This window comes from Capra hircus, chromosome 2 (assembly GCF_001704415.2).
Source record: "Capra hircus breed San Clemente chromosome 2, ASM170441v1, whole genome shotgun sequence".
Lineage (NCBI taxonomy): Eukaryota > Metazoa > Chordata > Mammalia > Artiodactyla > Bovidae > Capra > Capra hircus.
The window spans coordinates 25,129,707-25,157,664 of NC_030809.1; the positions used below are offsets into that span (position 1 = coordinate 25,129,707).

The 27,958-nt window shown below is 43.7% G+C and overlaps 1 protein-coding gene across 1 annotated transcript in view; it reads right to left on the reverse strand.

The window, feature by feature from the left end:
* SGPP2 (sphingosine-1-phosphate phosphatase 2) overlaps window positions 1–27,958 on the reverse strand; it is a 155,099-nt gene that overhangs the window by 70,220 nt on the left and 56,921 nt on the right. Inside the window, exon 2 of the mRNA XM_018058914.1 lies at window positions 27,694–27,852. Coding sequence (XP_017914403.1) covers window positions 27,694–27,852 — 159 coding nt within the window. The remainder of the gene's footprint in view (window positions 1–27,693; window positions 27,853–27,958) is intronic.

Sequence of the window (27,958 nt, forward strand, 5' to 3'; positions counted from 1 at the left end):
CCTGAACACACATCACTGCCATCAGAAGCCCCAGCTTCACGTCTCACTTGGGAAAGTAACAGGCCCTGGTCTGAGATTTAACCTCCTAGGAAATGTACAAACCCTGTGAATAGTCTCTTTTTATGGCCCTAAAGTTCAGGTGAAGGCTCTCACATCTCACAACTGAAACCGCTCAGTCAGAGTGCCTGAATGAACAGTTCTCTTGACCTTGAGATTTAATTCCACTAGCTGGTCACACCTTTTTGACAAGCAAGGTTTGGACGTACATCTAGTCAGGCCCAAGGTGAGAGCTTACCATGCTCAGCTCTGGTCCAGGTCACCAGCAGCCTGGTTCCTTGGCCTCTCTGCCAAGAGGCCACTAGTCTAGTAAGTCCTATGACAGGGCCTGCTTGGAATAAACTTACTGACATTAACTTCTAGAGCTCAAAAATGTAACTCACCACCTCCTGAAATGAAAATAGTCTAAGAACTAAGATTACAGTGCCTTTGACGTGTAGACATTTTCTAGCCCATCATCTGCAAAAATCAAGTTTTTCATTTGGCTGCAATGATGTCTTTCCTCCAAAAGACTGTCTTCCCCTCCTCTGTCCCTTTAAACACACCCCATCCATCCTCCATTCTCCCATCCCCCCCACCCCCACTCCTCCCCCTCCTTTTGCTGCTTCCTCTTCATCCTTAGCAGGATGCCTTCATTACAAGGTTTCTCCCAGGCAGAGAAGAATGGGTTCTCCTCCCCTGGAGTTAGATGACTGTCCTCCTGTAGAGCCAGTCTTTGAGCAGGACTAGACAAGCATCCCAGAGAACTCCCTTCCTGACGCCTGTTCACTGCAGGGAGTGAAGGAAGGAGGCTGGATGGACATAGGAGAGGCGGAGGGGGAGAGAGCAGGGCACCATTGATTTACCAGCCGGTCAGTGAGTGATTAACTCTAGCTAGTAAAAGGGGCTGTTGATCACACAGTCAGTACCTCCCCAACAGGACTATAACTGGGGCTATAACCTCCCTGTGACCCTTTGTAATGAGAGAAGCTCTACTTGAGAAGGCCAGCCTCAGCCTTCCAGGCTGACAGGCACATCTATGCTTTCCCCTCAGAGTCCTTTCCTCTCTGCAATTTCTACATTCCACCATCAGGCTGGGGTCCTTAGGATGATGAGCAATGCCACAATTTTTACAGAACTCTTTGATGAGGTGCCAATGGTCAGTTTTCATTCCAATCCCAAAGAAAGACAATGCCAAAGAACGTTCAAACTACCGTACAATTGCACTCATTTCACATGTTAGTAAGGTAATACTCAAAAATCCTACAAGCTAGGATAGTTCAATAGTACATAAACAAAGAATTTCGAGATATACATGCTGAATTTTTAAAAGGCAGAGGAACCAGAGATCAAATTGCCAAAATTTGTGGGATCATAGAGAAAGCAAGGGAATTCCAAAAGAAAAAAAAAAAATCTACTTCTGCTTCACTGACTATGCCAAAGCCTTTGACTGTGTGGAAATTCTTAAAGAAATGAGAATACCAGACCACTTTACCTGTCTCCTGAGAAACCTGTATGCAGGTCAAAGAGGAACAGAACTGAACATGGAACAATAGACTAGTTCAAAATTGGGAAAGGAGTATAACAAGACTGTACACTGTCACCCTGCTTTTTCAATTTACAGGCAGAGTATATCATGTGAAATGCTGGGCTGGATGAAGCTCAAGCTGGAATCAAGATTGATGGGAGAAATAAACAACCTCAGATATTCAGATGATACCACTCTAATGGTAGAGAGTGAAGAGAATCTAAAGAGCCTCTTAATGAGAGTGAAAGAAGAGAGTGAAAAGCAAGCTTAAAACTCAACATTCAAAAAACAGAGATCATGGCATCCAGTCCCATCACTTCATGGCAAACAGATGGGGAGAAAGTGGAAACAGTGACAGAGTTTATTTTCTTGAGCTCCAAAATCACTGCAGACAGTGACTGCAGCCATGACATTTAAAGGCACTTGCATCTTGGAAGAAAAGCTATGACAAACCTAGATAGAGTATTAAAAAGTAGAGATATCACTTTGCTGACAAAGATCTGTATAGTCAAAGCTATGGTTTTTCCAGTAGTCATGTATGGATGTGACAGTTAGACCATAAAGAAGGCTGAGCACAGAAGAATTGATGCTTTCAAACTGTGGCGCTGGAGAAGACTCTTGAGAGTCCCTTGGACAGCAAGGAGGTCAAATTAGTCAATCCTAAAGGAAATCAACCCTGAATATTCATTGGAAAGACTGATGTAAAGCTGAAGTTCTAATACTTTGGCCACCTGATGTAAAGAGCTGACTCATTGGAAAAGACCCTGATGCTGGGAAAGATTGAGGGCAAGAGAAGAGGGCGGCAGAGGATGAGATGGTTGGATATCATCATTGACTCAATGGCCATGAGTGTGGGCAAACTCTGGGAGATATTGAACGACAGGGAAGCCTGGTGTGCTACAGTTCATGAGGTCACAAAGAGTAGGAAGCAACTTAGTGACTGAAGAACAATAACCAGATTTGAATCACAGGAAAAGTTTGGTTTTAAAGTTAGAAAAGACCACCTCAAAGGTGTCTTTCCACTTAAAATCCAGCTGTCTTTTTAGAAGGCTTGTTTACCATATAGACTTGTTGGGAATATTGGTTTCCAAATGAATACAGAAATTAGTTACAAAGACTGTTGATAATTTTGAACATTCTAGATTTGCCATAAACAATTTCAATGTGAGTAAATTGTAAGTAAAATCAGCCGTGTGTCCAAAAGCCACCTCCATGGGAAGGTTTTTCCTGACCACCTGACCTAAGACAGCTGCCTGGCACCAGTCTGCATACCCTGCTTTTATTTTTCTTCACAGAACTCTACTCTGCCTGCACTTAGACTATAAATTTTGATTTATCAGCTCCATCCCCACCCACACGGGGATGCTTGGCCCAGAGTCTGGGACAGTGCCTGGTTCTGACTCAGTTTTGGAACTTTGCCCTCTCCACCTATCTCAGCCTGGAGCTCTCTCCCCTGGGCTTTTTTCTCCACCTGTCTGGCTCTGTCTCATACTATAAGACTTAAGTGAAACTACCACCAAATGCTCCTTCTTGAACAACATTTCTAAAGTAGGTCTCTGTTCTCACCCTGATCATGCTGTAAACAATAATTGTACAATCTTCTATTTCTATTTTGACTTATTACTCTCTTTTGCCTACAAGTAAACTCCAGGACAGTAGGATGGAGTTTGTCTTGTTCACTGCTTAATCCTTAGGACTTAGCATAGTATTTCATAATCGATCTTGCTGGATGTTTTCCAAGTGAATGAATGAACGACAAAATAAATTGTTGCTTACCAATCACAAGGTGAGAAAGAAATCTGAGGCTCTTTTAAAAAGGCAAATAAAATCTGGCTTCTGGTTCAAAGACCCCTTTGCATTGGAGAAACATAAAACATAGAATTACTACTTGCTTACAGAACAGGCCTTGATATATTGACCAAATTTGGGTCCTGATTGTCCATCAGGGCCTTGCAGAATGACTCAGGATGGGAAACAACTACTTTTTAAAAATTAATTTTATTTCTATTTTTGGCTGTGCTGGTTCTTCATTGCTGTGTACAGGCTTCCTCTAGTTGCAGTGATCACAGATCACCCATTGTGGTAGCTTCGCTTGTTGCAGAGCATGGGCTCTAAAGCAAGGGTTTAGTAGTTGTGGCATACAACCTTAGTTGCCCTGAAACATATGGGATCTTCTCAGACCAGGGATCGAACCCATGTCCCCTGCATTGGCAGGTGGATTACCACCAGGGAAGACCAACAATTTCATTTTAAAAACATCTCTAGGATGCTCTCTTAGCACTTTATAGATATTTCTAATGTATCTTTAGTACCCTGAATTGTAATTACTTCTTTACATCTGTCCCCTCAAGGGGGACAGCTCTGAAATCCTCTTCATAGAATTATGAATCTTTACTTATTTTATTCAATAATTACATATTGAGCTGCTACTACATGCCAAGTTCAAGGAATAATAAAGAACCAGCTAGCAGAGAATGACGCAGTGGTAAAGAATCCGCCTGCTAATGCAGGAGACGCAGGTTTGATCCTCAGTAGGGAAGATTCCCTGGAGGAGGAAATGGCAACCCACTCTAGTATCCTTGCCTGGAGAATCCAAAGGACAGAGGAGTCTGGCGGGCTACAGTCCATGGGGTCGCAGGATCAGACACGACTGAGCACACAAGTGGACAATACAGGTTCAAGGTTTTCTAGAGACAATGCGTGTGGTGAGACTTGAAGCTGATAGCAGGGGCAACAGTAGAAGGAAGGATAAAGTCAAGTGTGCGTGTGTCTGCAGGGCAGGACCTGGGGTGGATGTGGGGGTCATCAGTAGATAGTTCTGTGATTCCAGAGAAGAGAATAGATTGGGGGAAGGTTAAAGGTAGAGATTTGGGCAGAAGCCCAATTATTTTAAGGTGCTTGGACATTAATATGTTCTAAACAGTGGACCATTGTCATATTTGCACCTGAGATAGGTCACTCTATATAAGACCAGAGAGCTAAATGATGCACCACTGGGCTCCCGAGATAGGTCATTCTACATGCTAGCATCCGGTCCCATCACTTCATGCAAATTAGATGGGGAAACAAGGGAACAGTAACAGACTTCACTGCAGATAGTGACTGCAGCCATGAAATTAAAAGACGCTTGCTCCTTGGAAGAGAAGCAATGACAAACGTAGACCGTGTGTTAAAAAGCAGATGTTACTTTTCCAACAAAGGTCCGTATAGTCAAAGCTATGGTTTTTCCAGTAGTCATGTCTGGATGTGAGAGTTGGACCATAAAAAAGGCCGAGTGCCAAAGAATAGATGCTTTTGAACTGTGGTGTTGGAGAAGGCTCTTGAGAGTCCCTTGGACATCAAACCAGTCAATCCTAAAGGAAATCAATCCTGAATATTCATTGGAAGGACTGATGCTAAAGCTCCAATACTTTGGCCACCTGAAGTGAAGAACTGACTCATTGAAAAAGACCCTGATGCTGGGAAAGATTGAAGGCAGGAGGACAAGGGGACAACAGAGGATAAGATGATTAGATGGCATCACCAACTCGATGGCCATGAGTTTCAGCAAGCTCTGGGAGGTGGTGAAGGACAGGGAAGCCTGGCAAGCTGCAGTGCATGGGATCACAAAGAGTCAGACACAACTGAGTGACTGAACAACAACAATATGCTGTGGGGTGGATGGATTTGAAGGTCATAAGAATTGCTGTAAGGAGATTCATTAGATGGTTAACATGAGCAGGCAAAATAAAGATGATATACGCTCGAAGTGAGGGAATATTTCCAAAATTGTAGGAAATGTAAAATTACAAGTGCCCAGTAGAGTCCCAAAATCTTTACTAAATGAATAAAAGGACACACTGGGGCTCCCTGGAGAATGAGACTCCGCTCACTAGCCCATCTGAGAAGTGAAGACCTCATGAACAGGAATGGTTTTAAGTTGACTGTCTTTACTTTGTAGCTTTTCTGTTTTATATTTTCCCCTGTGAAGGAAGATCATTTAGATGTTTCAGCTTAAAAGTCCTGCTTTTGGTATCTACCAAGCTCAAGAAAAAAATAAGAGAAAAAATGCCACTTCTATTGATAAACAACTTCGGACTTTACAGCCTGTAGCCAGCACTCTAGGAGAAAATTAAGAATCTTAGGAGGTAAAATTTTATAGGATGGGACTTCTCTGCTGGTCCAGTGGTTAAGACTCCAGGTTTCCACTGCAGGGAGCTAGAGTTTAATTCTCAGTTAGGGAACTAAGATCCTGCGTGCCATGTTGTGTAGCCAACAAACAAACAAACAAAAAATTATGTGACAACTTCTTTAATACTATGTAAATCCTAGTATATAATTTCTAAGTTACATACTAGAATATCTAGGGCTAAAAAAATATTGTATGCCTCCTTACTACAGACCTCATCATACAACTGGCTAAATTACGGCCCTTGAATTAACTGGCACATACAGTAGAACACATATTTGATACAGTTAATCAATAGCCTAGATGTCCTAATAGAATTAAAACCGACTTTCCATACATTACTTTAAAATGATATAGCATTCCTTAAAACCTATATTTTTTGTGGAGTATTTATTCTTTTGAAATAGTACCAAAACAAGGTGATTGACTACCTGGACACAGCTGAGAAGATGCTGCTGCTGCTGCTAAGTCGTTCAGTCATGTCCGACTCTGTGCGACCCCATACACGGCAGCCCACCAGGCTCCCTCGTCCCTGGGATTCTCCAGGCAAGAACACTGGAGTGGGTTGCCATTTCTTTCTCCAATGCATGAAAGTGAAAAGTGAAAGTGAAGTCACTCAGTCGTGTCCAACTCTTCTCGACCCCATGGACTGCAGCCTACCAGGCTCCTCCGTCCATGGGATTTTCCAGGCAAGAGAAGGAGATACCATACAGCAAATTCTAGTTAATGCTGGGAAAGCCAATCCTGAAGTTTATATAAAGCAAATCTTCTGTCCATGGGATTCTCCAGGCAAGAATACTGGAGTTGGTAGCCATGCCCTTCTCCAGGGGATCTTCCTGGCCCAAGGATCAAACCTGGGTCTCCCAAATGGTAGGCAGATTCTCTACCATTTGAGTCACCAAAGAAGCCCCCATATAAAGCGAGAGACAATAGAAATAATTTAATACTGAGGAGTGGAAGGTGTTTTTGTAGTTACATTTGAATGTAGCTCTCTCTAGCATTTGTGATTTGGAGCTATAATAATAAAGTTAGGAAATCACTTTGTGTTTGAACAGCAATCTAGTCTCAAGTGTATGTGAAATACTAGCCTAAGCAAAATAACTGCTTCTTCTCATTTTCTTTAATGTTTATATGCTGCTTTGGTTAGAGGAAGAATTCAAATGCTTTCCTAAAAGCTATTCAGCAATACAAAAGATTGTATGTTGCATAAGAGGGAGTAGACACTAAGCACATTTTGCCAAAATGATCTTGGAAAGTGAGAACTATAGGACAGCACATTGAGGGACTTCAGGGTTGAATTCTCTTTCTATTGTCTTTATCAAATGAAAAACAAATCTGGATTTAGGCAAGGACAGCTTTTAAATGAAAGGACTGGAAGATCTCTCTGATTGTAACATCTGTGAGTGTTCAAAGACCAGGCAGAAAAGGGCTTTTCTTTCATCCAGAGGGATGATCAGTACTGCAAAGGTGTTCTCTGGGTGTGGGGAGGTGGACAGGGCAGTGGATCAGAGCCTTGTTTATCCTGTGGTCAGCTTATCCTCAGGAGGGGCTGTGTGCTGGCTGGTATGAGATGAGTCAAAATTCAGGGTCCAGCCATGGAGAAAAGCTCAACTCAAGTTTGATCAAGTCAAGGTAGCAGGTATTTTGACCAGATAGGCCAGTGGGGATGGAGTTAAAACCATTTATAATCAAAGAATGGGAACTAGAGGGGTCATGACCAGCCTTGTTACAGGTAAACAAGGTGGGGGTGGGGCTGTGAGCCTTGTCTAAGTCATCCGGAGTAGGATGGTTCCTTGTAGTAAATCATTCCTAGAACACAAAAGGGTGAGTGGATTATCTTCATGGTTTCTGTTTTCCAGGAGCATAGGGCTCAGGTAGAATTCAATAGGATCACCTTCTTTCATTTTTCAGCCAGCAGTGTATTTAGGGATTTATCTAATCAGGTTTTTATTTGCAGAAGAAAATATAGATTAGTATTTTAAGATAAACTCTGGCAAACCCCTTTATGCTCTCAGACCATCCGCATCTCTTAGGTTGAAGGTGTCACCTGCAAATTGGCACTTGCCATCCACTTCTTCACTGCAGCTGCTGACCTTCAACATCCCTGAAAGGAGTCCAGGGTGGAGATCAGGAAGGAGGCACTCAGTGCTCTGGGAAAACTGACAGGTCTTCAGATAGATATTTTTAGGAGAATATTTTATGAGCCCAATTCTTGCATCTCCTTGTATCTAGAAAGGACTAAAATTCTTCATAGTGATATCTGCTCCTTGTGCCTAGAGATTAGCAAAAACTTACAAAAACTATGAGTCTGATTGCATGTATTCCCTCTTTACTAAAATCACATGTAAACTGACTCCCCCCATGCCTTTTTGGAACAGTTTCTCAGAGTTATCTGAAACGGCATCTCCTGGACTACAGTCCTTATTCTGCCCAAAATATAACTTAATTCACAACTCTCACACTGTAGGTTTTGTTTTACTTTTTTTTCCAGTCAACAAGGGCCAGCTGAGTAGGGGCTTCAGGAGCTTTCTGAGAAGCTGACAGAAACTGAAGCCAAGACTGCTAGCACTGAGTGGAAAGGGACAAACTTTCCTTTAAAAGAACACGCCCCCCCCCCCCACCCCCGCAACACACACACAAGTTGTCCAGTCTTTATTGAACGTTTAAATCCTTTAATTTCTAGCTTGTTGGACTCTTTTCGAAGATTCTTCATTTGATTCTTAAAGAACCTTTATATTAAGCTTGACACAGTACAATGAAGTAAGAAGAGGGCTGGAGTGAAAATGAGATCTGGGTGATATTAATATCTCATCCTCAGTTTCATCTTATGTAAATGTAGGCATTAATATCACAAAATGCTGCTGGATTGAGATAAGAATATGCTTGGAAGGGCTTAGCCATCTGTGGAGTTGTATGCTTTTTTAAAACATTATTTTAGAAACAATGACTCTGGAACTTCTTTTTAACATGCTCCTGACATCACATTTTAGCTACAGATATGCTACAGAACTTACTTCTATAGAGTTTATGTCCAGCTATTCTTAGAGTAGAAAGGAGAGCTGGCAGGAGACCACATACACTCTCATAGCACTTCATCATTTTAAGAGGCAAGAACATGTTCACATCATTTAACTTTTTTCACTCTTGGGCTGTGGTACACTTATGAAAACAAGCAGGACCCTGTGGGGCTTCTGGGTGCAGGTACCTTTCTGTTTACCCTCCAAGACCTTCCTAGAGTTCCAAAGAGCAGGTTCAAACCATTGCTAACCAGGGAAGGGAGGGGATACAGAGACAAGAGAGGAGCGGCCAAGGAACAATAGTGCAGTCTTGGGGCACAGTCCTTCAGCTCAGTTCAGTTCAGTCATTCAGTTGTGTCTGACTCTCTGCAACCCCATGAATCGCAGCACGCCAGGCCTCACTGTCCATAACCAATTCCTGGAGTTCACCCAAACTCATGTCCACTGAGTTGGTGATGCCATCCAACCATCTCATCCTCTGTCATCCCCTTCTCCTCCTGCCCTCAATCTTTCCCAGTATCACAGTCTTTTCAAATGAGTCAGCTCTTCGCATCAGGTGGCCAAAGCATTGGAGTTTCAGCTTCAGCATCAGTCCTTCCAATGAACAACCAGGACTGATCTTTAGGATGGACTGGTTGGATCTCCTTGCAGTCCAAGGGACTCTCAAGAGTCTTCTCCAACACCACAGTTCAAGAGCATCAATTCTTTGGCACTCAGCTTTCTTTACAGTCCAACTCTCACATCCATACATGACTACTAGAAAAACCACAGCTTTGACTAGACAGACCTTTGCTGACAAAGTAATGTCTCTGGTTTTTAATAGGCTGTCTAGGCTGGTCATAACTTTCCTTCCAAGGAGTAAGCATCTTTTAATTTCATGGCTGCAATCACCATCCGCAGTGATTTTGGACCCTCCAAAAATAAAGTCAGCCACTGTTCCCACTGTTTCCCCATCTATTTGCCATGAAGTGATAGGACCAGATGCCATGATCTTAGTTTTCTGAATGTTGAGCTTTAAGCCAACTTTTTCACTCTCCTCTTTAATCAAGAGGCTCTTTAGTTCTTCTTCACTTTCTGCCATAAGGGTGGTGTCATCGCATATCTGAGGTTACTGATATTTCTCCCAGCAATCTTGATTCCAGCTTGTGCTTCTTCCAGCCCAGCGTTTCTCATGATGTACTCTGCATATAAGTTAAATAAGCAGGGTGACAGTATACAGCCTTGACGTACTCCTTTTCATTTTTGGAACCAGTCTGTTGTTCCATGTCCAGTTCTAACTGTTCCTTCCTGACCTGCATACAGGTTTCTCAAGAGGCAGGTCAGGTGGTCTGGTATTCCCATCTCTTTCAGAATTGTCCACAGAATTGTGATCTACATGGTCAAAGGCTCTGGTATAGTCAATAAAGCAGAAATCAATGTTTTTTCTGGAACTCTTGCTTTTTCGATGACTCCGCGAATGTTCGCAATTTGATCTCTGGTTCCTCTGCCTTTTCTAAAACCAGCTTGAACATCTGGAAGTTCATGGTTCACATATTGCTGAAGCCTGGCTTGGAGAATTTTGAATATTACCTTGCTACTGTGTGAGATGAGTGCAATTGTGCAGTAGTTTGAGCATTCTTTGGCATTGCCTTTCTTTGGGATTGGAGTGAAAACTGACATTTCTAGTCCATGGCCACTGCTGAGGTTTCCAAATTTGCTGGCATTTTGAGTGCAGCACTTTCACAGCATCATCTTTTAGGATTTGAAATAGCTCAGCTGGAATTCCATTACATCCACTAGTTTTGTTTGTAGTGATGCTTCCTAAGGCCCACTTGACTTCACATTCCAGGCTGTCTGGCTCTAGGTGAGTGATCACACCATCGTGATTATCTGGGTCATGAAGATGTTGTTTGTACTGTTCTTCTGTGTATTCTTGCCACCTCTTCTTAATATCTTCTGCTTCTCTTAGGTCCCTACCATTTCTGTCCTTTATCAAGCCCATCTTTGCATGAAATGTTCCCTTGGTATCTCTAATTTTCTTGAAGAGGTCTCTAGTCTTTTCCATTATATTATTTTCCTCTATTTCTTTGCACTGATCACTGAGGAAGCCTTTCTTATCTCTCCTTGCTTTTCTTTGGAACTGTGCATTCAAATGGATATATCTTTCCTTTTCTCCTTTGCTTTTCACTTTTCTTCTTTTCACAGCTATTTGTAACACCTCAGACAGCCATTTTGCTTTTTTGCATTTCTTTTTCTTGGGGATGGTCTTGTTCCCTGTCTCCCTGTTGAATGTCACGAACCTCTGTCCATAGTTTATCAGGCACTCTGTCCGTCAGATCTTGTCCCTTAAATCTATTTCTCACTTCCTCTGTATAATCATACAGTGAAACCAGGGGCAGGGTCCTGGTTCCTGCTAAAGGAATACATGTAACAATATATTTGAGCCTACAAAACTAAAAATGCCAACAAATGAAGATATTAGCATTCTTCATACTATTGTTATGCCCAGTGTCTGAGTCCCCAAAACTGAGAGAATAAGACATCCACAGCAATGCAAAAGCATAAAGGGGTTTATTGCTAACTCGACCTAGGGCTCAAGTCTCATCCAGCACAGTGGAGTCTTGACGAGAGCCTCGAGCTCTGAATCACATCTACTTTTATACAGATGGTTCTTTGTTCCTGTAACAGCATAGCTGATTGGTTAAACCATATGAGCGGGACTTTTAAACCTCGCATCCCTATCTGGATTGGCTCAGGTCTGGTGCGGGCGGGGGGCTACGGGGATTTTTTTCTGATTGGTCGAGCTACACTGCCTGCAGGAGTTCCCAGTGCCTTAGCTTTCCTAGAGACTAAACCTCAGGCCTAGCCTGCCCCTTAGAGCCTGTCCTGGCTTCAGTTTGGTCCTAACAACATGTTAAGGAAACCAGAAAAGCTCTTCAAGAGACCACCTGAGGCCAGATTAAAGCAACCTCAGAAACTCATTAGACTACCTAAAACCAGATTAAAGACCCTGCACATACCCTAATTCTTATCAGCAATCCCACCCTCAAACCATTGTTATAAGATGCCTCACCAAATCCTCCTTGGGTTAGGACACAGTTTTGGGGGGCAGGAGCTCTACCTGGTAAGACAGTTCTTTCCTACTTCACCCAAAAAGCTGTCCCCAAGAGTCCATTCAGCACCACTGCAGAGTCAGAGCTTTCAGCATCACCTACACAGTTTAGGGATGAGATATTACATTACTGGTGGGAATTAATGAAGTAGGCTCATGGTTATAAGACCATCAAAGAGAAAACTATAAAATTTGAGTTTAAATCTGTAAAAATACAGGATTCATAAGATGATATAAGAGTCACCTTCAAGAGATTACTATGCTTGTCTTCTTGCTTGGATCAGCGTTCAGTGTTTAAATACAGGTATCAGAATTCCAGCCTGCAAAGGATGAAAGCTGTCCAGGTGACCACAAAAGAGTATTCAACCTTGTCTGGGTTTGATTTTGGGGTTTCCAGGTGGTGCTAAAGAATCTGCCTGTTAATGCTGCTGCTGCTGCTGTCGCTTCAGTTGTGTCCGACTCTGTGCGACCCCATAGATGGCAGCCCACCAGGCTCCCCTGTCCCTGGGATTCTCCAGGCAAGAAAACTGGAATGGGTTGCCATTTCCTTCTCCAATGCATGAAAGTGAGAAGTGAAAGTGAAGTCGCTCAGTTGTGTTCAACTCCTAGCGACCCCATGGACTGCAGCCTACCAGGCTCCTCCGTCCATGGGATTCTCCAGGCAAGAGTACTGGAGTGGAGTGCCATTGCCTTCTCTGGCCTGCTAATGCAGGAGATGTAAACAGACATGGGTTTGATCCCTGGGTTGGGAAGAACCCCTGGAGAAGGAAACGGCACCCCACTCCAGTACTCTTGCCTGGAGAATCCCGTGGACAGAGCAGAGCAGCCTGTTGACCTGCAGTACATGGGGGTCACAAAGAGTTGGACACAACAGAACTGACTAAGCATGCCTGCACAGGTTTGATTTGGGAGTCCCTTCACCTTGGGTTTTCTAGGAGAATTTCCTTCAGAAAAACTGTTCTACTTAGCAAACATAATTTCTAAACCAGGGCTGATCCTATACATAGCTTTTTATATCTTTATCTTAACGGTAACACACCGAAAAGGCTCTAGGTGGCTTTATGCCTATTTTATGAATTTTCCTTAAAACATATACTTCATGAATACATATAAAGTTATACAAAATTAGCATCCATGAGAGAGCTAGATAACAGCTTAACACATCATTTTAGGCAGCTGAGATGTTTTAAATAAAGACAGGCACCTGGTTTTCTGAAACTCAGTCTCTTGACAGAGTAATAGTGATTTTAATCCTTTTTGTGTTAAAGACACACCCTTTTGATTGCCCTGTAGGGGAAAAAAGTCTAGCATTCTTTGTAGATTAGCAGACTTTTTTTTTTTTTTTAAGCATAAAACCCAGACTTATACACTTGAAAAGCTTTCCTACAGTACAAATTCAGGTTTGAATTTCTGAATCCGGTCCCCAAAGGGCAAAAGCCTCAAAGAACACTCAGCTTGTGTGGAATGCTTACCCCAGTGAATGAGCCCCATTCCTTTTTTTTTTTAATGAATTCTCAAGAAACGACCCTGTTGTGGTCTTCGTTGGCTAAAGAAAAGTGGAGCCGTTCATTCCAGCCCCCCTGTATCCATTCTTTCTAAATATTTTCCCCAATTATGTAGACAAATGCAGAAAATTGCTCAACCTTTATCTCAAATAGCCCAGGTTTAAGAAGTTCTGGTTGGGGGTGTGGCTGGGCTGGGAGGGGCTCCCATGGGGGCAGGGCAGCCTGCACACAGGTGTGCCATGCATCCTAGCCTTAGTATTCAATTCAGAGTTTTATTTTCTCCTTTGACTGAACCTTCTGTTATGGCCTAATAAAGAAATCAGTTATTTTATTTTGCTCATTTGGCCTTTGTTGATCAGTGTTAGGTTAAAAGGAAGTCAGCTTACTGCTTCTCAGTTGCTAATTTCCAAGTTCATGCGTTTGGAAAAACCTTCAGAATGTCGTTTCCCATTCCCTAGAGTCGAAATGCTAACGTATTTCAAAAACACTTTCAAATTGAACAAAACTTTTTTTCCCTTCTGATTTCAGTGCCCGTGAATGCCAGAAGAAATTTAATTTTCAGAGCAACAAAAACATAACATCTTTTTCTAGTTAAATCAGAGCATATGCAATGCAAACAATGGATTGTTATGTGTTCTCACACACACACAGACACAAGCTCAGAGCAAGACTGTGTGCTTGATGTTTGCCATTGTTTGTGCCTGGCCTAAGATGACTAAACCTTCAGCAAACCTGACTATCACTTGGTTTTCACTTCCAGGGCCAAGTGATTCCTGGTGACTCAGATCCATTGGGTCCAACAAAGGGTCTCAGAACTTTTTTCAGAGAATCGCTATTGTTCCTTAGAGGGACCCTAGGATCCCTGGTGGCTTAGAGGTTAAAGCGTCTGCCTCCAATGCGGGAGACCTGGGTTTGATCCCTGGGTCGGGAAGATCCCCTGGAGAAGGAAATGGCAACCCACTCCAGTATTCTTGCCTGGAGAATCCCATGGATGGAGGAGCCTGGTAGGCTACAGTCCACGGGGTCGCAAAGAATCGGACACGACTGAGCGACTTCACCTTCACCAGGAGCAAACCCAGTCAAGGCACGTGTGGCAGTCACCTGGGGGAAGCTGTATTGGGCCAGATGCATTGTTGAAGCCAGAACATATGATTTAAAAAGACAGAATATCATAACTAAAACACGCATCACCATTATTATTTTTATAACTGTGACACTTTCAAAATGAGAAGGACCCTGTGATCATTTTGCTCAACTCCACATTTCAGAGGTGGTCGAACTGAACCCAGAAATAAACATCACTAGGCTAATTATTAACAAACTCTGGACTAATTACATGCCCATCTGGAACAGTCAGTAGTTATGAGCCCATTCTAGCTTGGCCTTGACTCCAACCAAAATACCTCCCTCTATTTTACTAAAGTGTATGCTAAGTAAAATAGAGGTGGAGCAATTCTCACTTGGATTAGAATCCAAGTTTTCTAATTCTTAAAGGAATTAAGATTGAATGATTTCTTTTAGGTTAAAAGCTTAGTGAGTCATCCCATCTCATTCCTTTTTTTTTTTTTAGGTATGCACCATGAACCCCAAGACGTGGTTAGTGTAAAATCAAACCATTTACCACAAAATAGCAGATTAACTGTATCCTGTGATCAAAGAGCGTATAAAGACAGACAAGCGGCAGACAAAATAGAAGGAAAGGGGGACTCACCCTTAAATCAATAAATGAGGATCTAGGGAACTTTTTCTTCTTTGCTCAATTTTTTATTAGTATGGTTCATACTTGTAAAATGAAAAAATCAAACTAATTGTGCACATTTAATAAACAGAAAAGCCCGACTGCATTTAACACTATCAAGGGAAAAGGTTAGTGAGAGCAGTGGTTTATAGCCAGGATTCTGGAATAAGATATTCAAGAGTTTAGATCCTGAGTCTGCTCCCTACTGGCTACGTCAGCTTGTCGGGCCTTCCATGTTGTGCTCCCACTTTTGGACCAGAAGAGAGACTGAGCATCAAAGGACTGATGCTTTCCAACTGTGGGACTGGAGAAGACTCTTGAGTGTCCCTTGGATAACAAGGAGATCAGACCAGTCAATCCTAGAAGAAATCAATCCTGAATATTCATTGCAAGGACTGATGCTAAGGCTCCAATACTTTGCTACCTGGTGCAAAGAGCTGCTGCTGCTGCTATGTTGTGTCAGTCATGTTTGACTCTGTGCGACCCCATAGACGGCAGCCCACCAGGCTCCACTGTCCCTGGGATTCTCCAGGCAAGAACACTGGAGTAGGTTGCCATTTCCTTCTCCAATACATGCAAGTGAAGGTGAAGTCGCTCAGTCGTGTCCAACTCTTTGAGACACCAGGGACTGCAGATCACCAGGCTCCTCTGTCCATGGCTGCCATTTCCTAGTCCAGGAGATCTTCCCAACCCAGGGATTTAACCCGAATCTCCAGTGAGATTGGCAAGCAGATTCTTTACCACTCAGCCACCTACGATACCTCACTCCCCAACATTTATAGGGTCCACGGCCCTGTGTTCAGCACCCAGACAGGACACAGTTACTGACTTCAGCTCACAGAGAGCTGTCATCGTCTCGAAGGCTGGCACAGAGGCTCTGCACACAGCCATGTGCAATTTACGTTCATGAATTCCACACTGCTATTTATTCATAAACAGTTAGGTTGTGGCACTTTGAAAATGACACATTCACTCCGCCTCATAGAGGACACAATAAGGACAAAGGAATTGGACTCAATCCAACAGGGAGAGCACTGGGGCTAGGCCCCGGGTGGCGGCCAGGACCCACTGTAGGATGCAAGAGACCAGAGAGGGCACCCTGGGTCAGAGTCTTCCCAGGAAGCCTCAGTTTCCCAGATTAACCCTCAATTAGCTGAGGCCCAACTCCCCCCCAAGCAGACACAATGCCTCCTGGCCAACGAGCCCACTGAGGCCACTGGCACAACAGAGCCTGACTGGCGTCTGGTGGCAGCTGGGCCTGGGAGGAAAGGAACAGAGGTCAAGGCTGTTGGCTGCACTGAGGAGAAGTGGCTATGAAGGGTACATCCGCGGAAGCCCCAGGGCCACACTGGAGAAAGGAGAGGGAAGACGAGAGCCAACTGCCATTATGTTTAACAAGACTGGGTTGGTCTAGTACCCTAAGCTTCCAGAACATTCCGGAGGCCAAAATACAGTATGGCCTCTCCAGCTGTAAACTGGAAGAGCACTCGGCTGATTAGAAAAAAACCTTTTCTTTCCTTTCTCGGCCTAGAAGATACTTCTAATCCTGTGGGAGAGTTGCTGAGGGGTGCAGGGCTCCTCCCTCCTCCACCGGAGGCTCCTGAGGCAAAGGGGAGTCAAATCCCCATCTCCTTGTGGGACAAAGGCCAGTCTTAGCCTCAATCCTCCTTTTCCACTTGGCTGTAGTGCCAAATACAATCAGGAAGTAGAGTGTTTGTCGCGGCACCACAAGCCTGAGGGGACAGCAGGCTGCCTCCTCAGACCTTCTCTATTCCCTGCCCCCAACCACGGTCCCAAAGCCCTTCTCCCCTCCCAGGACCCTGGAATGCCCCGGCCTCTTATGGAGAGTACAGAGTCTGGGACACACAGTCTGAAAAGAAAGGGGGGGACTGAAGGGATCACCACACAGAGAATTGGGAGGCCAATGTCTGAGGAACCTGGGACGTGTATCTGCTGCACGTGGAAGGCACTTGCTAACAGGAAGATATATGGAGCCTTCCAACCAAATAGGCCAAGCACCCTGTGAATAACTGGATGGAGCTCGGAGGGGAAGTAGAATTTAGCCATTTGAGGCAAAATGCTGCAGTGGAAAGGAATGGATGGGGTGGGGAGATAGACATGTATTCCACTTACTGGATGTGTTCCCTTGGGTTTTCTCACCTGTGAACTGGGTAAGTAACTGGCGAATAGAGGAGGCTCTTGAGCAGTGGCTGTGAGAATCTTACCCATTTAAGAAGGCAGCTTTGCAAACAGGATTGATTGATTGAAAAAAAAAGAGAGAACATTGTTTTTACTTCAAAATTTCCTCTGAAAGAAAGGCCCCTGTGGCCTATTGATTAGCTCATTTTTCTTCCGTTTTGTTTTACAAATAAATGGGAGAGGCTCTGGGACAGATCCAGCCAAAAGGGTGCTTTGTAAAGAAAGGCCCTTAGGGATGGATCCCCTGCGGGAAATAGGGAAGGGCAGCTTTGGGCCTGGTCCCAGAAGCCAGCTGAATTCAGAAGGTGACCTCCTGAGACCCTGTCCTACTGGAGGCTCCATGGCTCAAGGTCTGGATACAACATGGCAAAGGCTGTTTTTCTTGGTAAGACACTTAAAGCTATGATAAAACCAAAAGGAGGGGAGAAGAACTAACTGCATATCCAAACTCTGAAATGAAATGTTTAATTTTTTCTGCGTTGTCTTAGCGGATCTAAACTAAGTTCATCCTTAAAGATATCCTGCCCTCCAGGCTTCAAACAGTTTCATACCTAGCTAAGCTGGAAAGTAATCACACATCCAGGAGATAAAGTGAAGCATTTAGAAGTGATGCTTAGGGGTGAAGAGTAGGGGGTGCTGGTCTCTTTGCGGGAGGATTACAATTTGCTCAATCAAACCCTATCCAAAAATCAGCATTTCAAGTCTTAGGTTGAAAAGAGAGACAGCAGTGGAGGTGAAAACTGAAATTCAGATAGGACTTGAACCTACAGTCCTTTAATTGAGATCATAGACCTGGTCTCAGGACTTAATGACACTCAGGTTTTTGATGTCTGGTCACAGAAGGGTATCAGTGAGAGAGAAAGGAAAGAAGTGGATTTATTCAGAGAGAGCACACTCCACAGAGTGTGGGCCAACTTAGAAGAGAGGCCCTGAAATACGGGGCAGTTAGTTTTTATGGGCTAGGTAATTTCATAGAATAATGAGTGGGAGCTAATAGTTGAAATATTCCAACCATTTCAGGGAAGGGCCTGGGATTTCCAGACCACCTCCCATTTTCTGGTCTTCTATGTATGGCCTAGCCTCAGAAATGTCTTGGCGCTGGTGGATGTGTTGTTTAGATGCTAATATATTTCGCTGTTCGGTCGCTTAGTCATGTCCGACTCTTTGTGACCCCATGGACAGCAGCATGCCACACTAACATATTACAATGATAGTATAATGAGGCTCAAGGTCCACTAGAGGTCTAAGTTCCTGCCATCTTGTACCTAGTTGGCTCTAACCAGTTTTTTTCATGTCCTATGGCCATGTCGGAGAAGGCAATGGCACCCCACTCCAGTACTCTTGCCTGGAAAATCCCATGGACGGAGGAGCCTGGTGGGCTGCAGTCCATGGGGTCGCTAAGAGTCGGACACGACTGAGCAACTTCACTTTTACTTTTCACTTTCCTGCATTGGAGAAGGAAATGGCAACCCACTCCAGTGTTCTTGCCTGGAGAATCCCAGGGACGGTGGAGCCTGATGGGCTGCTGTCTATGGGGTTGCACAGAGTCGGACACGAGTGAAGCGACTTAGCAGCAGCAGCAGCAGCATGGCCATGTCAGGGCTTCCCAGGTGGCTCAGTGGTAAAAAATGTGCCTGCCACGCAGGAGACACACAAATTCTATCCCTTTGTTGGAAGATCCCCTACAGAAGAAAATGGCAGCCCACTCCAGTGTCCTGCTGAAGAATTGATGCTTTTGAACTGCAGTGTTGGAGAAGACTCTTTTGTGAGTCCCTTGGACTACAAGGAGATCAAACCAGTCAAACCTAAAGAAAATCAACCCTGAATATTCATTGGAAAGACTGATGCTGAATCTCCAATACTTTGGCCACCTGATGTGAAGAGCCAACTCACTGGAAAAGACTCTGATGCTAGGAAAGATTGAAGGCAGGAGAAAAAGGGGATGACAGAGGATGAGATGGTTGGATGGCATCATCGACACAATGGCCGTGAGTTTGAGCAAACTCCGGGAGATGGTAAAGGACAGGGGAGCCGGGCATGCTGCAGTCCATGAGGTCACAGTCAAACACAACCTAGCAAGTGAACAACAACAACAACCAGTATTCTTGCCTGGGAAATCTCATCGCCAGAGGAGCCTGGAGGGCTACACTCCATAGGGAAGCAAGAGAGTCATGAAAAGCTACTAAATCCACAACGAAATGGCTATGTCATTCTTTTAAAGGTTGTGCCCTCCACACTTCCCTCCTGTTTCAGGGGTGGGGTGGCAGATGAGCTCGAGAAGAATATGGTCACATTCTCCAGTCATCATCAGAAGGGGAGGGGGGCAGATCATTTTTCAGGTAATGACGATGATAATTAGATCCGAATCTGTTGAGTCCAGGTTTTCAAGTTGTTTTTTCTTTTAAACCTACACTAAAACCAAAACATTTCCTCATTGCGAAAAGTGAACCAATACAGTTTGCATAACAAACCCTCTAGAGACATTTACTTAATATTTAACCAAGGCTAAATTACAAGATTCTACTTCAGAGGGACTGGTCAGAACCTCTGACTCCTAATTCCATTTCATTCACTGCAAGTTACAATCCAGCCTTTGTTGAATACTTTTCAAGACTCATTAATCTCAAGCAAGAACCAACTTAACAGGCAAGACAACCTTTTGAAGTGAAAGGTGGTAGTGGTTTAAACAGAGGATTAGAAGATAATCACATTAAAAGTCATCTTTTGGCACTAAAATTGACCCCAGTCTGGGGGCTGTGAATCAGGGCTGGGAGAGGCTCTTACCATGTCTTGGACTCCCCTGTGACACAGCCAGATGGCAGTCTGCCCACATCCAAAGAGACACCACTGCTTTTTGACATGTTATCACACAACTGCCTCTTAACCAATTTATGAAACCCTTTATAATACCCAAGACTCTACTGCAGTTAGACACTAGGTTATAGGCACAATTTAAACATAAAATGCTAGATCTGCTTTGTAATATAGATATCAGCCAGCTAGCTTTCAATAAGGGCTTCCCTTGTGGCTCAGCTGGTAAAGAATCCTCGTGCAATGTGGGAGATGTGGGTTTGATCCCTGGGTTGGGAACATCCTCTGGAGAAGGGAAAGGCTACCCACTCCAGTATTATGGCCTGGAGAATTCCATGGACTATACAGTCCCTGGAGTCTCAAAAGAGTTGGATACAACTGAGCGCCTTTCACTTCACTTTAGCTTTCAATAATCACAATGTGAGAGATGTGAAACCCATCATTTTAAACTCAAGCTCTTCAGCATAAGTTAACTTGACTTGGAAGAGGAGGAAAAGAAGGAGCTGCCAAAAGGAAACCTTCTGCTGTTATGACCTCCTTATTGACAGGATTTTGAGAGTACCCCCCCCCCAAAAGGAATCTGTTACTGAGCAACTCAGCATTTCCTTTTAAAGCATTTCTTTGATTGTGTTGAACATAAAACAGCAAACTACCTAACAAATATTTAGAGGTGGATTTGCTATGCATTTCTAATGTATCATCACTGAGCAGAAGAAAGCAGCATGTAAAACCATATTAGCATTCAGTCTGCAAAAGAGATGACAGGGTTTTTTTCTTGTAATTCTGTCCAGTATTTAGTCTTTGCTTTCTTACTCCATGCCATGGATGGCTCTCTTAAGTGTCACATAGTGAACAAATAAAGAAGAGTCATGACCATGTTATGTACCTCCCAAGGTCCTCTAGCTGAGTCCTTTCATTTTGAAGCTAGGGATGCTGCAGGCCAGAATCAAGAAGTGAGTGCCCTGAGCAAAGTCTCACTGCTGGGATTATAGTCCAAGTCTCCTGATATTTTAACCTGGTCCATGGCTCTGTGCCCCAATTAATTGTCTATCCTCACCCCCAACACAGCTGCTTGGACCAAAGACAATCAATATATGCATTAGCCAGAGATGGGTGCAGTTGCGCTACACAGTGAGCTGGGTTATATTGTCTTGGAACTCTGAACCAAAAGACAGGAAGTTACCAGCTGGCATCAGGAGGTAAAGAGGCAGATCCGTAGAGTCACTGCTTAACTGTAACAGAAACCAAGCTGTTCAGACATCAGCCCCCGTGTGGTTCTGGCTCCTACGGAACTCCTTGTAACCTGACAACATCTCCCCTTTGGGCCAGTTTTGAGTGGAAACCAAAACCAACACCCTATAAACACCACCCTCGTGTTCCTTTCATGGTATTAATATTTCAGGATCAGGAACCTCTGTGTGTATGTGTGTGCACAGTCATGTCTGACTCTTCGCAAACCCATGAACTGTAGCCTGCCATGCTCCTCTGTCCATGGAATTTCCCAGGCAAGAATACTGGTTGTCATTTCCTCCTCCAGGGGCTTTTCTTGACCCAGGAATTGAACCTGTGACTCTTGCATCTCCTACATTGGCAGGCGGATTCTTTACCGTTGCACCACCTGGGAAGCCTGGGAACCTCTGAGTGTGCATGTATACTAGGTTGCTTCAGTCATGTCCAACTCCTTGTGAGCCTATGGGCTGTGGCCCGTCAGGCTCCTCTGTCCATGGGACTCTCCAGGCAACAATACTGGAGTGGGTTGCCATGCCCTCCTCCAGGGATCTTCCCAACACTGGGATCAAACCCTGTCTCCTGCAATGGCAGGTGGAGTCTTTAACACTAGTGCCACCTGGGAAGCCAGGAACCTCTGACCAAACCTCAGAGCTGCTGATAGAGGTAGAAGCAGCACCCTCCCCCAACATCAACAGTCCTTGATTTCATTCAAAGAGTTCATCAAAAGCCATAAATTCAGAAGGATTGAGGGGGACTTCCCTGGCCATCCAGTAGTTAAGACTTCTCACCTCCACTGCAGGGGGTGTGGGTCTGATCCCTGGTCAGGAGCTAAGATACTGCATGCTGTGTAGTATGGCCAAAACTTTAAAAAAAAAAGGGGGGGGGGGGGATTGAGGGAATTTGAAAAAGAAAAAAACAAAACAAAACATGAATTATTAGAAGCAAGATTACCCCTGCCTGGAAACTCAGAAGCAACCAGGGCCTTCAACAATCAGAAAAACTCTTTTAAGAACAGTTTGGATAGGGTGACAATTACTTAAAAATAACTACATATGGGTCAGAATGCTGAGGACTGTATCCTTCGATGTCATTAAGTAAAAGAAGTGTTTACAAATGGGAAAACAAAGGGAAAAGAAAATTCCCAAGACAAATTAAAAACTTTCTGGAGTTTGGGCAGTGAGAATCAGGTTTTCTAAAGGCTGGTTGCCCCCGAGTAAACTATTTCATGGCCAGGGAAACTCCAGGTCAGAAAGATTTGGTGCCTGAAGATGGGAGTCCCAAATTCAAATGTTTTATAGGGGTCAAGGACTTCCCTGGTGGCTCAGTTGGTAAAGAACCTGCCAATGCAAGAGATGCGGGTTCAGCCCCTGGGTCAGGAAGATCCTCTGGAGAAGGAAATAGCAACCCACTCCAGTGTTCTTGCCTAGCGTGCATGCACACACATAGAGGCCATGGAGGTCACAAAAGGTAAGGCAACAGAGTGGTGAGGTTCCTACCTAAACTAATGTGAACACCCTGCATAAAAGAACTGAAATTCAATTTTAAGGGATTTTCTTCTACTGATGATACCATCAACTTACATACCACTTCTCAAAATCTTGAATTTCTAAAAATCTTATTTAAAGACACATGGCCTCTGAGACTCGGAAAATCAATAGTTTAATCTCACTTGATGCTAACTGATAAAAAGAGATTAGAAAAGACCCTTTAAAATATACTCAAAAGACAGACTGAAAATTCACCAGAGTTAACACAAGTGGCATCTGAAAAAAAAAATTTAGTGATATTAAAAATATATGAAAATTAATAGAGGTACCATTATGCTACCTCATGTTACAGAGCTGAACACCATGCAGTTTCAATGAAATTGGAGCTAACCTTTTTAAGACACAAGCAATATTCTATTTTCTTTCTTGGTGGGGCTGTTACCACGCCAGAATGGAAGACAGGAGATCAGATAATCACTCAGTTGAGCAGTGACTCCTAAAGTTCTATGGATAACATCTCTTATGAGGGTCTAATGAATAACCCATTCATGGCCTTTTCTGTCCCAAGGTCAAAGATTCTATTGAATCGAACGACAGGTTAAAAAACCTTGATAAGTGACAGAGGAAGAAAATACCTCATTGATGTTTCTCAGTTAACTTTTAAAAAAAAGCTTATCTAAGTTTCCTGGGATAAAATACCTTTGACTTGTCAAGAAAGGTCTATGAAAGACACTTAAGGAGTAGATAAAGTTAATAAATCCCATATGGGCAAAACTGAAATGCAATCATAGCAAATATGCAATGGAACAGAACCTAGGGCAAGTTGTCTGGATGCTTAAAGCCTCAACGTCTCTCTTAAAAAAAAAAAAAAAAACAAACAACCAACAGTGAAGGCTCTTAGTGTAGTTCAGCAGTATTTTTCTAAGAAACAATGGTGGCCCTCTCTTGCACAAGAGGCCTTAGGGCTCTGGATCAAATCCACTTAATCCAAAGTGATTCTTTCTACATGTTAGTTTCCTGATTGCCAATAGTCATGTCTCAGGTACTGGTAGGATTAAACTAGGTAGTATATGTAAAGCACGATTACACTGAGTGTCCTCAACATATAACATGGCTTATTACTTGAAGTATTACAACCCCAATCTATAAAATGATAAAACTGATACCAACCCATTGTTATGAAGAGCAAAAAAGATAATGAACATGGGGATGCCAACAAATGCGATTAACAGAGTTGGAATAGACGGGAGGAACAATTACGACTGTGATAAGAAAGCTGTTCATGTAACCATAAATTCTGTTAAGTTGCTTCAGACAATATGAGTCACTCCTAATATAACAAATTATTTTTAAAAGCGATAAAACCTGCCGAGACTTTATCCAATGACAACTGTCAAATTAATATGCAATTCATCAAGAGATCTGGCACTCTTGAACATAGCTCTTTCAAAGGATTTTGAGTGAGATAAGATGTTTAAAGTTAGGAGACTTCAAATTCTGTCCCTTATATAATAAACATTTTTTCATCCTCACCCCTTAAAGAAGCAGCCACTAATTTAGTCATATCCCTTACAGGAGACAGGCTGCCACAGGAGGAAACTGATTGCCCCAAAGAATCTCACCCTTCTCCATCCCAGGTGGCCCTAGTGGTAAAGAATCCACCTGCCAATGCAGGAGATTTACGAGACATGGGTTGGATCCTGGGGTTGGGAAGGTCCCCTGGAGAAGGGAATAGCAATCCACTCCAGTATTCCTGCTTGGAGAATCCCATGGACAGAGGAGCCTGGTGGGCTACCGTCCATGGGGTCACATGGACTCAGACATGATTGAAGGGACTAAGCACTTAGCATGCATGTCCATCCCACCTCCCTTCCTACCTCCCTGTGACACCATCAAGAATTTTCCTTCCCTCCACCCAGTTACAACACTGAAGCCAAACCAAGCCTCTCCCATTATTATCTCCACAACTGAGGACAGAGCAACCACCTTCCCACCTCTCAGTATCTGTCCCCTCCAAAGCTCTACCTCTGCCCTTCCTTCCTTCCTTCCCTGCTACCCTCCTTGGATCCACCACTGTCTCTCCACCATTAACTGCCAAGAATGCCTCACTGATACAAATTACATAACCTTCTACATGGGTGCCTTGTGGATCTGACCATTCACTCATCTCTAAAAGCAAATAACAGGCTGCCAAAGCTCACAACAAATAGCACATTCAAAGGCGGCTCTTTCCTTTCTCAGGTGAAGACTTTACTTGCCCACTCTCTGACAAAAGACTCGCAATTCTACCTTAAGTGGGAAATCCTTTGAGTGCTCTGAAATCAGGACTCCAAAATGAAAAACCACCACTCACGATGATAATCAGAGTCCCATAACCACTGCCTCCTACAGGGTCTAAAGATGTTCCTGATCCCTCAAGAAAAGTTTTCTACCCTCAGTGAGGAAGATAACTGACCTCAAACCGACTGTACACAGTATAAGATACTGCTGGGTTATTAAAAATATTTAGCATCATTTACCACACTCAACTACCATAAAAGTTGGATTAAAAAAGAAAATTTTCAGAAAAAGGGGCTTCCCTGGTGGCTCAATGGTAAAGAATCCACCTACCAATGCAAGAGACATGGGTCGGGAAGATCGCCTGGAAAAGGAAATGGCAACCCACTCCAGTATTCTTGCCTGGGAAATCCCATGGACAGAGGAGCCTGGCGGGCTACAGTCCATGGGGTTGTAGAGTCAGACACATCTTAAATCTCGGAAAATAAGTGACAAGAAAAGGAATGCAAGTACCCTGGATCTTGGGTGCACATTCACATCCTAAGAACAGGAGTGCTCCCAGCTCCCTCTCCTCCCCCAGCCGCTCTAGTGGACATCACCGGCTCTGCAGGAACGGAAGACACTTCAGAAAGGAGGGGAACAACTGCACTAACGTTCATCTCTTCCAAGATTCTTATGCTTCTGCACGTTCTCATTGGATCATACTTTTAGACGTAAGCTAGATTTCAGAAGAGGGCCAGCTGGGAGACAGAGAAAGGAAACAGTGACTTGTAGAATGAGAGAGAAAAGGAGCAAATAAGCAGGAAAAATTAGGGGCCAAATAATCCTGACCACAAGCCTGAGGGATCTTAGTTGTCCTTTAGGCCCAAGACTTCAAACCAGGCCTTGTAATTCTGCATTTCAAGGATGCTTTTGTTCAGTTGGCATATAAAGCTTTTAAAATGCAAGCCTAGGACTTTCTTGGTGGCCCAGTCGATACGAATCTGTGGGTTAATGCAGAGGACACAGGTTTGATCCCTGATCTGGGAAGATCCTACATGCCGTGGAGTAACTAATAAGCCCATGCACCACAACTACTGAGCCTGTGAGCCGCAACAACCGAAGCCCAAGCAGCCTAGGGCCACCGCAACGATAAGCCCAAACACTGAAATGAAGAGTAGCTCCCACTCACAGCAGCTAGAGAAAGTCCGCACAAAGCAACGAAGACCCAGTGCAGCCAAAAATAAATAATAAAAACCATATTGTAAAAAACTGTAAGCCTTCATTTAAAGACTTCACAGAAAAAAGAGATCTGACAGTTCCACCCTGTTTTTCCTCTCTTGGGCAAGGGTGGTGGAGAGGGGCAGCCACTCCCAGTGCCCCGAGATGCCTCCCCACCCACCAGGGCTCTCCACCCATCACTTTACTGTTTCATTTCCACCCCCTGCCTGTTGTGACACTTGCATTTATGGCTCCAAACAAGACCTCTCTCACCACTTCTACAAATGAGAAAAATAAAGCCCCAGATGTGCAGCCACAGCTTCTCAGAACAGAGCCGCCTGAGAACCCTAGTACCTTTACACATGATCAAGTGCTTCTGAAGCTCAGTTTTCAGGCTGGAATCTTGAGTTAAGGAAACAGCTGTGCTGGCAGCCTTGTCCCTGAAGCCACCATCTCTTGGCTAAACAATCTGTGACCTAAGAATTGATCTTTTAAGACTTTCACCTTCATGGACTCATCACTATGCATTACATGCTTATAGCAACCTGTAGATCCCTCCCGCATGCTAGACCATGCTGTGAATGTCTTCAGGATTATTCTGGGAGATGCACTTTATTAACACTGTTTTACAGGCTCAGGACAAGGGCACACAAACAGGTGCATTGGCTGAGCTTCACTTGAACCCAGGCCAATCTGATCCCAGGGCCTGGATGCTCACAGCACACCTTGCTACTATCTCCCTCAATTAAAAAAAAAAAAAATCAGAATTTAGTCCTGAACAAAGTTCAATGATAGGGTCTGAAACAAAACATCAGAAGGGGCTCCACCTCTCCCCCTGGAATTGTCAATGGGTTTCCGTATATAGGCCAGCTGCCCCCCTAATACTAGAAACTCCCTCAAATTAAAGCTGCCCTGCCTTATATGTCCTTGTGTCTAATAGGTATGGAGTAGTCACACTTAAAACCACTTGGAATTAAGTCACACTTAATACCAAATCATGTCTTTCCTCTCCTAGGAATTCCAAGTGGTATTAGTCAACAGCTCCTATTTTCAGTTTTTGATCAAATTTTACCAAAAGGGGCTTCTTGAGAGGAGGCATTTATGCCCCATCTTGGGTTCTGGGCTACAGTCCATGCGGTCACCAAGTGTTGGTCATGAGTGGGCATGCACACATGTACCACCACTGCTAGGATTCTCAGAAAGGTCATTTCTCCGAACATCATCTCTCTCCTCTCCTAGTCTTACTCACCCATAGCTTTAGCAATGTTTTTCCTTTCATTTTCCCAAAGTAAACCAGGTAAAAATTCAGCTCTAAGTGATTTTTTAAAAAGAGCAAATATGCAGAGTACTAAAGCAGATGGCTTTTGCAGAAACAATACTAGTCCATAAGTAATAATAATACTTACAACCCATATGATGGTCAGTCTTCTGGACAAATAAGGATCTATATTCCAGTGAGTGAATGGAAGGAATGTGATGTAGAACACTTCTTGTCCCAAAGCAGCTGAAAATCGGAACAGGTAATAGTAGAAATAATTCTTCACGACATACTTCTGTACATAAGCCTAAAGACAAAAGTTAGAAGGCTCTGTGAGTTCACTGAACAGGCCACCATAAAGACGAGTTTTAAAAACCTCCATCTGGGGACCTCTCTGGTAGGTTTCAGCCCTG